This window comes from Lycium ferocissimum, chromosome 2, assembly GCF_029784015.1.
Source record: "Lycium ferocissimum isolate CSIRO_LF1 chromosome 2, AGI_CSIRO_Lferr_CH_V1, whole genome shotgun sequence".
Lineage (NCBI taxonomy): Eukaryota > Viridiplantae > Streptophyta > Magnoliopsida > Solanales > Solanaceae > Lycium > Lycium ferocissimum.
Genome location: NC_081343.1, coordinates 5,785,513 through 5,797,255, shown reverse-complemented (window position 1 = coordinate 5,797,255; position 11,743 = coordinate 5,785,513). Strand labels below are relative to the sequence as shown.

Below are 11,743 nucleotides of genomic sequence, written 5' to 3'. Positions count from 1 at the left end.
GATTCGAGGGATCATATTGATCTCATTAAGAGCCCACAATCTCCACGCCAATAACGGTTTAGGAGGTGTGTAGGGTTAAGAGAAATAAATTAGTGAAATCAATCCTATATTAATCTCATTACCCATGATTGTACCGCATCTAATTTGTCATCGAAATACAATGTTACCCTCTATTGTGCTCTACAAAAAGGCTCTTGTTCCAATTCTGTTCATCAAGCAATTTCTATTACTGCTCCAAGAGATCGAATAAGAATCTCTTTCCCTATCATTATTCAATTCTTCAATTATTATTAATTATTTAATTAACTATTTCAATTATTTTTTACAGCTTCGATCACTTAGTCAAATTAGGTCTTATAATATTTTGAATTAATTATGTTGCTAAAGACCTCTTTCAAACAAATTCAACTAGTTTATCTAATAAACGAATTTTAAGCTAACCAACATACATAATGCAATTAAAGATTATAAAAGACCATTACACAATTTTAGCAGACAAGCTACAAACCGGACATGCTTTTTCATTCACATAAGATATGACTGTTGAAAAATCTCTTTTACCAAAAACGAATGCAGGCCGCTTTCAATTTATCACACAACGCCATTATTGGTGACAAACAAATGGGTTGTCTTCCAATTTAAGCAGCTACTAAACGAGTAATCTAACTTCCTATATAAATAGCTCCGCTTAACCTGATTTTTCATGGTTGAATCTCAACATAGTTAAACAAGCCTAATATATATATAAATATAACACATGTATATAAAGGCTTAGTCTGAAAACCAATGTCAGGTCTAAATCAAGATGGTAGGAGCATCAAGATGTGCTTTAAAACATCCTAGAGCCAATCTTAGTAGCTGCAAAAAAATATACATATATGCTAGCAGACAAACCAAAAAAGCTAGATCAATGCTAACACAAAACAAAGACAGTTTGTTATAGAACGCAGAACCCATAAGCTTCAGTCATTGATAACAAACACAGATGATGGGCACGATCAGGCTTCATCACTATGATCCTACAAGATGGGGCAAAAGAAAGAAATCCATAAGGAGAAAGATAAGTGTGTTTTAACTTTTAGATAGATCATAAACAACAAGACATCAATGAAAAAAACGAAGTAAAGACATAAGGAAGAACCATTGGATAAAATACAATTAGATGATCCATCACAAAACATTCGTTCAGGGAAATGTCAACCATAAAAATCAAATTAAATCTTTCAAGCATCTCAGCCCAAATCTTGAAGGAAGACAAAAGGGCTCTTCGAAAAGCCTGCTTGTATTAGTAGTTTGGTAAGGTGAAAGCTAGTGGTGGTAGGCTAGTCTTTTCTAATGACCAAATAGACTGGGCAACTGTTTACCATGCTTCTACATATCAACAAAGCCAAACTAGTGTATAAAGCCCCTATCTGAATAACCATTAAATATTGGTTCAGAGAATTATGTAGAGTTGTTTTAGTTTATTTTATGTGTTCGGTTAGGCACAACAATATGTTTTAAACCCACATTAGAGGACACATGATAGCTAGAAGGACGAGTCAACTAATTACACATGTATATAAGAAATGAGACTGCTGTTAAAATAATAATGAAAAGTAAAACTATCTGAAGAAACAAAATAAGAGACAATTAAAAAGTAGAAAAAGAGGGGATAGAAAAGTCAGAAACATAAATTACAGTAGAAGTCGACTAGGATTTTAGTTATTGTTAATGGCACAATGGTTTATAATTTCTTATCTTCATCACTCTTTCATTGTAGAAGCCTAAGTAACATCCAGACTCCTTAATCAGTCGGACCAGAATGATGATTTTCACTTTCACATCTGGAATGAAGGATCTGTTAAGCCAATCATGCAAGAAAAATATGAAGAAATGTCCGAGCAGAAGATAAACAAAGAGAAAATCTGTTTCTCACCACTCCTAATCCTGATGAGATGAAATTGAGAGGCTGACTGGACACACAGGCTACAATCATAAAACTACCCCTTCATTTACTTGGGTTGTCCTATCTATGTTGGAATAAAGAAGGTGGTATACTTCCCTAATATGACTATGGAGATGCTTAAAGCTAATGTTGAGATTACATATTTTGATGCGAGTATGACTTTATCATACTTGGATATAAAATCGATTAATCCTTGTGTTTCATGAGATTGTTAATACTTTAATGTGTATCTTCAAGTGGCTATCTTATTTTGTTCTGGAGGTTGAGACCTCTATTGCTCCAGTATGAGTATTATCGTCCAATCTTCCCTGGCATCTCTTTGCTGGCTAATTTTCTATTCTTGGCCGCATATATATAACAAAATAAGACTGAGACCCCACGTTATCACTACATATCTAGATGCAGTCAACAGAAGTAGTACCCAATACAATATAAATCAGACATTTAGTGCATATATTACCTTCTTCAAACTATCATCAGAGGAACTGCTTTCTTGTTTCTTATTCTTCTTCTCCTTCCTATTTGCATCGATCTTCTTTTTCTCAGCAGCTTGAGCTACAGCCACATGTTTCTTCTGCTTCTTTCTACTCACTAACTTCTCAATTTCATTCTCAGCTTCTCTCCTCCCTGTAGACACATGTCAATTAGTCACACCACCAACCAAATATTTCCTCTGATCCTCTACCATGGTAAAAGGGTACATGAAAAAGGTATTTTTGTGCTCACACAACCATCAACTCCTAAATCCATACACAAGCAGAGCAAATTGAACAAAATCCACAAACAAAAAGAGGCAAAACATCAAACCTTTCTTCATGTGTTTGGCCGGAGCAGCTACAGCAACATCAACCTTGAAAAAACCACCCAAATAAAAAAACAACTGGGAAATTAATTGAAACTGAAATACTCTTGAACCAAAGGATATATATGAAAGGAGATAAAATGGTTACCTTAATGAAAGTATTATATGCATTTTATTTTTTATTTTTCAAGTTTAAAAACATTTTTATAATAATGGAATTGCATCTTTCCATATGAAATTGGCGGAAAATAACATTCCAAAGTTGAGAGATTTTGTGTTCCACACTTTCATCAACACTATAGATGAATGTAAGATTTTGCTGAAACGGGAGAAAATTGATTTATGAGCAAAATCAGCAAACATTTAGACAAAAAAGTGAAAATTGCAAAAGAAATAAAACTTTATAGTGCTGTTCTATTTGAGAATAGAATACAGAAGGCTTGAGGAAAGAACCAAAAAAAGAACATGGATAAGGTGTTTGTGAATATATTCCAAGACCATCTAGCAACCAGAAAAAACCAGAAAAACAATCATAAGCAAATCCAGTCCACTAAAGAAAAGGCATAGCCAAGGGGTGACAGGGCAGGTTGTTTCCATTAAGCTCATTCCTCAAAGTTCAAACAATGTCTCTACATACACAAGCTGGTATAGATCCTCCTAAAACTATTTTGACACTTGTCGAGAGATATTTGGTGAAGTTCTTTTGGGATGGAAAGAAGGGAAAAGGAAGTATCATTGGAGCTCATGGAAGAATCTTGCTTCTCTGTGGAAGAAGGTGAAGTGGGGTTTAGAAACCTGGAAGATGTATGCAATATATATGCCATGAAACGGTGGTGAAATTTTAGATATACTGTCAAAGTGTTCATCTGGTCGCTGAAGTTTGGCATTCTGGTCAATCACATTGTAGGAAGAAGTTGATGGACATTACCAATGATAAGAGAAACAAATCTGATTTGGAAAATAAAGAAAAGCCCGATTAGCTTTTGGTGCGACAAATGGACAGGTTTGGAGCATTGGCACATTTCATACATGAAAAAAGGAAGCAGGTAATCTGAAAGTCAAGGGGTTCTAATTGATGGCGAAGGGAACATGGAGAGAGTGAAACTAATGCTACCTGATTTCTTGAGCCAACATATTAAGCAAATTCAAGTTTCAATTTCAAAGGAAGAGGACTAATGGTGGCATCTTTTCCGATCTCTCAGCTTGGAAAGATGAGGGAGAAAAAAGAAAAAAAGAACAGGCTTCTCTACTTGCTATAGTATGGAGTAAACATGTTCCCTATTAGATCTCTTTCTTGCTTGTAGATTATAAAAGCACAAACCTCTTCTTGATGATACTAATAGGAAGTTTGGGCAGAATGTAGTTTCAAGTTGCACCTGTTGTGATAGACCTCAAATTGAATCCGGCCAACATGTTTTTGTTGAGAGGCAGATTGCTCAAGCCATGTGGGATTACTTCTCGAGGCCATTTGATGTTATACCTACCGAAACTTATTGATGAATATGAAGACCTGGTGGAGGAACCGAAAAATAGAATCTATCAAGTGTTGCTGCAACCAATACCTATTTGAATAATCTGGAAGATATGGGAGTATAGGTCGACTACAAGATATGATGGCCAGTAACTCTTTTCTTTCTAGCTTGAAATACCCAAGTCATTTTCCAAATTAGCATGATCTTCCAAAAGGGTGTTCCCAGGAGTGAGTGGAGAATTTCATGGCATTACACAGAGGTTTAGACTAAAATCAACTCACATACAGGTCAAATCGATTCGTCCAAAAGGCAACATTGTTAATATTAACACGGATGGTAGCTATAGGAGCAGAAATGGAGTTGCAGGGGCTGGTGGCATTATTAGGAATAGAAGATGTGTGATATGATTATGGCATTTGCCTTTCCTATCAATCATGGTAGTAACAACAGGGCCAAGACTCGAGCAGCATTTATTGGTATAAAGTGGTGTGTTACAAATGGTTTTATTGATGCTAACCTTGAAAGTTACTCGCAGTTGCTGGTTAGCACATTGAAAGGAATAGACTCCCCCCCTGGAAACTCAAGAATCTTATCAATGAAGCCAGACAGAACGCGCGTGAAGGAAGAATACATATTGAGCACTGTTTTAGAGAAGCAAACGATGTGGCTGATGCATTAGCCAAGTGGGGTTCTTCATTACAGGAACATGAAGATTATATTCAAGTTTGAGAATCTACCAAGAGAAGTAAAGGTTGAACAAGTATAATAAGCCTAATTTCAGAATCACAAGTCAAAGAGAAAGACTACATACTTAGAATAAGTAGGACATTTTTGGTGAACTCATTGAAGGAGACTATCCAAATTTATTGCTTGCTTAGTTTATGTAAATAGGGGTCCTCTTCCTATGCTTAGGAAGTTCATCTTGTCCATACTATTACTCTCCATTTATTACCAAAAGATATGTTCCCAAAGGTGGTTAAGGTCTAGTCCCCTCATTCTATTAACTATTTTTTTGTTTATTAACATACAGGGTAGGGCAGTGGCAGATCTACGGTATAAGTTACGAATTCACATGAACCCTGCATATTAAGAAATCTATGAACCAAGTTTCTCTATGTTACCATTAAATAAAAACATAACTAGCAGAGATAGAGCGTCCTATGTAGCCATAAACTCTTGGTTCAGAAAGATGCAGAAGGTGTTTTAATAATTCACGGTTCTCTTTTTGCTGGCCCAATGGTAATTGTTCCACTGCATGCCCTAGATCCTCTATAAAAAATATCCATTTGACAAAGGGAGGTAAGAAATCACACATTAGAGGACGGTTGACAACAGAAAGGATAAAACTAGCATATTAATAAAAAATAATGGGACTCAGTGTTTGAACAGGAAAACAAAAAAGATGAGATGACCGATGCACACCTAGGGTGAACCGGCCGGCCCATCCCAAAAGCGTAGATACAAGTTTTTAACTGCAACAACATAACTGAACTGGATAAGATATGTACAGTATCTGGTCAATCTGATATGGATCACTCGACTACTGCTAAGCTCATGCGGCCTAGATGTGGTACTAGATATTAATGAGGAACATATTGAAATGCACAGTAAATATCACATGTATGCAATCTTAGCTTCATGCTTATCAGTTGTATTCCACATCTGTGGTTAGTAATTTAGTTATATCTCCTTATCCTGAACTTGAAGTCTAACACTTGACACGCAACCATGTCCAACATAGCAACATCCATATATAGGATTATCAAGCAATTATTTTCATTCCAGAATAACTCTGTAGTCCTAACAACCAAATAACGCCAACAGGAAAATAGTATTTTGGCAGTTAGGAACTTTCAGGGAATAAAGCACAATAAAACCAGCAACAATGATAGTCTAAAGCTTGGCAGTCCCACCATGGCTCCTCTCTTCTCGACAATCCATAAATCCCTTAACTGACATCCGTGGGCATAATAAAACATAGAACTGATTTAAATTCAGGTTATATTCCTACCTAACGGAAAGCAAACAAATTAGAGAAATTAAGCTTTCATAAGGGAACAGTCTCCAGATACTTTGAATACTATTGATCACATCCATATGATTTACTAAGTAGTGTAAATAAGTTGCTCTTCATGTGGAACACGGAAACTAAATTTTAGACAAGACTGTCCAAACCATTTATGGAAAAGTAGTTACCGTGCTGAAAATTGAAAACCTGAGTTTAGAAAGCAAGAAACTTTAAGCACATCGCAACATTATATTTATTAATTTGAATATCTTGTGACACATAACCAAGACACATATAATTGTTACCTTAGTGAAACTATTATAAGCATTTAAAAGCAGTTGTATAAGCTCTATCTTCATTTCCAGATAAATCCTTAATACCTCCTGTTCCAGTAGCTCCGGAGAATCTCGCTGATACACAATTCAACACAAAAGATCAGACAACTCAGTTTTTTTCCGCTCAGAAAAAAAAAAATGGTAATGGTAGGGGAAAACAAAAAAAAATAAACATGCATATACCAACTCAGGCGAACTCGCTTTCTCATACACTAATGTCCCAAACTTTATCCTTAATTTAGAACAATCGAAATAAAGATCAAGAGCTCTTTTGTCAACTGCCTTTTGATTTCCGTGCAAATATGCCTTTGAATTTATAACAAGGTCCATATCTGTCCATAGTCGCTCTAACACAGCTTCAAAAGCTTGCCCACTCAATCCAGTTTCCGGGATAAGTCTAGGCCGCCCAATCTCTGGAGTATTCAGCTTCTCCCTCTGCCCCATTTCTGGAACATTCTCCTTCTCCCCCTGCCAATTTACCAGTAGATTCTGGTGTTCCCCTGTTCTAGATGAGTTAGGCTGTTCTGGCTCTTGCTTGGCATTAACCGTCCATATTTCCTCACATAAATGGAACAATTTCTCTTCATGCACGGTTCTAGAACCACTTCCATTCTTAGCGCTTTTTGCATATTTTTCTCTAAAACGGCGTACCTTTTCTCTTACTTGGATCAGCGTAGCGTCGAGAACAAGTGACTTACGGATAAATGGATAAAATATCACCATATTCTGTGCTGCATCAAGCCCTGTTTCTGTCTTGAACCTAATTATGCCTTCAAGTATGGTGATTTCATCTTCATCGCTCCACACTTTTGAGAAAGGGCGAAGCTTCTTTGTTTTGACCATCCTCGGAGAAGGCAATACCCCTTCACTCTCTTCAGACGGAGTTTCACAGTAAAGAAACCTTGCAGCTGATTCATTTACTTCCATATTCCTGTTTTTCCTTTTCTTGTTTTTTTTCTTTTTGGCCCTTACATTCAGCTCCAATGGTTCTTCTCTCAGCTTCAACACAGAGTCATGTGCTTCTTCCTCCACAAGCAAATTAGAATTTCCTGAGACCGTGCTTGCATTTTTAGCCATAGTGTTTAGATAAAAACCACAAAAGCCTAAAAGTTTTTTTTTTAGACATTTTTAGCCATTGTGTTTAGATAAAAACCACAAATATTGAAAAAAACCACAAAAGCCTAAAAGTTTTTTTTTTAGACAGAGAAACATGTAAGGGGAAATAAAAGATGATGAAGAAGGGAAGTGAGTCGCCTGTGTATACATGTAAGGGCGCGTGAATTTTGATTTAGAAGCTGAAGGGTCTAAAGTCTAAACTCTTGGAACTTTGAAAAGTCTATTCATTAGCACGTAGCATAAACTTGTTTTATTACCAAAAAAAATAGAAAAAGTAAAGTTAGCCTTTATAGCTGACTTAGTAGTAGCCTTTTGGTAGGCTTCTTTCTATTGTTCTATTTTATGTTTCTTTGTTGTATCAAACTTTCATCCGAATACTATTTAATTTTTATATTTGAAAAAAAAAAAATCCTAGTTACTATTTCTATTTGTGTTTCTTATTTTCCTTTTTAGTCCTTTCAAAAAGAATATTTCAACTTTTCACCTAAGATCACAAGATTAAATGATATTTTGATATATTTTATATATATGTATATATGTAAAGAAAACATAAAATAAAAAATATAAAACTTATAAACATGAAGAAAAATGAGAAACAGTAAGTAACATTGCAAATTGTGGTGTTTATTCATTTAATCTATATTCATTATCTGTTTTTTCTCCAATTCGTTTTCTGTTTCTAGTTTATTTTTCCTTTTATTATTCTTCTGTTCTCTCCTTTTTATATTTTTAAATTAAACTCTGTCTCAATTCTCCAATTCCATAAAAGCCTTTGAGAAAGAGAAAAATGGGTGGCTGAGAACTCAGTACTGAAAGTAAAATGGAGTCACGCTAAGGGTGTGTTCGGTATGGTGGAAAATATTTTTCAAGATGAATGTTTTTCTGAGAAATGTATTCTTGAAAAATAAATGAATTTTTACTTATTTTTTCATATTTTGCTTGGATAGTGAAAAATAAGTAAATTTTTACTTATTTTCTCATGTTTGATTGGTCGATAGAAAATATTTTTCGTAAAAATACTATCCATGACCCACCACCCCATATCACACCAACCCCCACAACCCATCCCCACCCAACCACCAACCTCTAACGCACTTCATCTTCACCCATCCCTACCCCACACCACCACCCATCACAACCCCACCCCACACCACCGCTCCATCCAACCTTCCCACCCACGCACCCCCTCTCAAATTTTCTATTTCATATATTTTATTTTGCTTTTATAAAAAATGAAAAAAAAAAACTCTTAACCACCCCACCAACACCCACCATCCCTCACCACTACGCACCACCAAATTAAACCACACAAACTTTTAATTTTTATAAATTTTTTATAAATGTCAAATTAAATATGAATTAGAAAATTTGGGGCGTGAGTGGGTGTAGAAAATCAAAAAAAAGAATTCTTTTTCAAAACTTTTCAAAAGAAAAAGTTAAATTTTTGTAGGGGGTGGTGGGGTGGGGAGTCATAGAAAACCAAAAAAAAAAAAAAACTTTTCAAAACTTTTTTTTTAATTTATTTTTTTTGGATGGCGTGGTGGTGCGGGGGAGGGGGTGTAAAAAACCAAACCAAAAAAACTTTTTTTTTTTTAGAAAAAAATAATATTTTTTTGGGAGGGGCGGGGTTGAGGTGGGTGGTGGTAGGGTGGGAGTGGGGGAGGGACGTGGGGTTGTTGGGTTTTGGTGGTGGGTTGTAGTAGGGGTGGTTGGTGAAATGTCAATTGTGGACTTGTTTTTCCTATTTTGATTAGGGAAGTCATTTTCCTATTTTTAAGAAGCTTTTTTAAAAAAAAAAAATGTTTTTTAAAAATTTTGACCAAACGAACAAGAGAAAATTGGAAAATATTTTTCGGATAATGTTTTCTTTCATATCGAACAAACGAACATGAGAAAATTGGAAAATATTTTCCGGATAATGTTTTCTTTCATATCGAACACACCCTAAAAGTAAAATATGATAAGCAATCCAAAGAGAGCTGATAATTTATTAAACAAAATCATGAAATAAATAATTGACACCCCTTAAAAAGATTCTGAGTTGTCCATTTTCTTCACAAATATTAAAGTCTAACATATTAGTTAAAACCTACTAAAATTAAAAAAGAAAGGAAATTATTAGAAAAAAAATTATCATTTCCGTTTTCTACCCAAGCGTAAGGAAAATGACATAATAATTCAAACTCAGTCAAAAAAAGTGAAACTATATACCTAGCGCGTTGTTGTTCTTTGTTGGATTCATCATCAACAATTTACTTCTCAGGTGTCTGCTCAGAGTATTTTTTTTACTAGTTCTTTGATTCTTCTTTCTTTCAAGTACTTCAACTGCAGGTTAATGAATTATTCGTGCAAGTTAATTGACAAATTCATATAAATAGATCAAAGAGAAGTACGAAAAAAAGAAAAAAAGACGTATTGAAAAAAAAAAAATTGATACCCGAGAAACGACAACGTACGAAACTACGAATATTTCATTTCCTCTAAATCTATTACAAGATGAATTCAAACTATGACTCTTTGTCATCTTCATTTTTTCTTCTCTGTATAGTGAAAGAATAGGTACGTTACTGACTTAAAATGGAAATTTGAGTTATTAAAGACTTTACGTGTACAAAGGGGGTCAGCCTTCCATTTGTAGGCCATTTAAGAACATTTAAAATTTAAAATCTAATTAATAGTATGAAAGAAAATTTTCAACACAAAACGGATGAATAAGAAAAGTTGAAAAGTAACAACTATTTTTAAAATTAATTAACAATAAATTCATTGTAACCTTAAAAACTATATTGAATTTTTTTATCAAAATAATTAGACAAAAGCCAAATAAAAGTTGACTAAGAAGATAAAATACGTACAATAGTGAAGTCATTTAGCAAAATCAAAATATTACTACTATATATAAGAGAGGATCTCAAAGTCTTGTAGTCCTCACGTGATTTTTTTTTTTTAATCCATTTTACTTATGGCTGGGCATAAAACACCGAAAACCGAATTACCGAACCGAATCGGGGATTTCGGTATTTCGATATTCGGTATTTTGGTTTTCGGTAATAAAATTAAATAAATTCGGTTTGGTAATTCGGTATTTACCGAATACTGAAATAGTTATTAAATAGAGGGCCATTAAATTAATAGTCCGGCCCATCAGCCCATGCGTCAATTGTAAGTTAGCAACAATACTCATCAGTTTAGACTATATTGTGGAAGTTTGACCCAATTTTTCAAGAACGAAACACCATCGCCTCGGTATACAAAACAATTAAACAAATCTCTCACACACACCTCTCTCACAAGTCACACCAACACCAGTGACCACCCACCGGCTACCCCCACCGCCTCTCTCCTTTACCATCTAGCTTTATTGTTGAAATATGTATTCCTCTGAAATCAAGCAATCAATTTTTAAGATACTGTAACTTGTCACCTTTTTTGTATTCCTTAAGAAACAAATTTTTGACAGCTTCAAGAAAATAATTGTGTTGCTATAGTTAATCAATTAATAATTGCGGCAACAAGAGTTCTTGGTAAACATCAATACACCCAAAAATATTGTGAATATCAAAAATATTTGTAAAGATTATGAAAACTTATCAGTTCAAGAGAGAAAAAATAATAGGTTTTGTGAATTACACATTATATTTTGATGTGTCTGAATGGTGTTAAGACTCTGTTACGGATCTGATTTATTCAGATCTATTCAGACTCATTAAGAGGCTTTATAAAAAACAAAACAAATGAACTTAATGGAATGAATTTGAACAATTAAAATTCAGACCTTAAAAATAAATGCATTTAATGGGTTGCATCTGAATTATTCAGATTTAGACCTCCATTAAATGCAAAAAAAAAGAGACCTTAGAGAACAATCTGCTGAATAAGGGTATTATGTTTGAAAAGAGTTTTTTTTTTTAAAAACAATTATCTCTTCAATTTCTTTTTAAAGGAAACTTACTAGATCAAACATATAGCAAAGAAATACTTTCTTCATCCACTTTTATTTGGTCTTTAAATAATTTATCATTTTTTTTTTTGGTAACTAACTTGTTGCATTAATCACCAAGT

The 11,743-nt window shown here is 34.3% G+C and overlaps 1 protein-coding gene across 2 annotated transcripts; it reads right to left on the bottom strand.

Annotated features, from left to right (window-relative positions):
• Window positions 1-739: 739 nt before the first annotated feature.
• LOC132033221 (uncharacterized) lies at window positions 740-7,684 on the bottom strand. Of its 2 annotated transcripts, none has more exons than XM_059423136.1 (5): window positions 6,749-7,684; window positions 6,523-6,640; window positions 2,756-2,782; window positions 2,409-2,575; window positions 740-1,019 (listed from the first exon to the last, which is right to left on the bottom strand). In XM_059423136.1, the coding sequence occupies exons 1-5, from the start codon at window positions 7,640-7,642 to the stop codon at window positions 999-1,001; spliced, it is 1,227 nt and encodes a 408-aa protein (XP_059279119.1). In that variant the 5' UTR covers window positions 7,643-7,684; the 3' UTR covers window positions 740-998. The 2 variants fall into 2 exon arrangements, with proteins under 2 accessions (XP_059279119.1, XP_059279110.1); XM_059423127.1 differs by having other exon boundaries at window positions 2,756-2,798; window positions 6,536-6,640.
• Window positions 7,685-11,743: the final 4,059 nt, after the last annotated feature.

Coding starts and splice junctions, on each gene's coding strand:
- LOC132033221 (XM_059423127.1), bottom strand. CDS start 7,642: ATGGCTAAAAATGCAAGCACGGTCTCAGGAAATTCTAATTTGCTTGTG. Junction 2,799..6,535: donor CTTATAATAGTTTCACTAAG/GTAACAATTATA, acceptor GGTTTTTTCAAG/GTTGATGTTGCTGTAGCTGC. Junction 1,020..2,408: donor CTGATGATAGTTTGAAGAAG/GTAATATATGCA, acceptor CCCATCTTGTAG/GATCATAGTGATGAAGCCTG.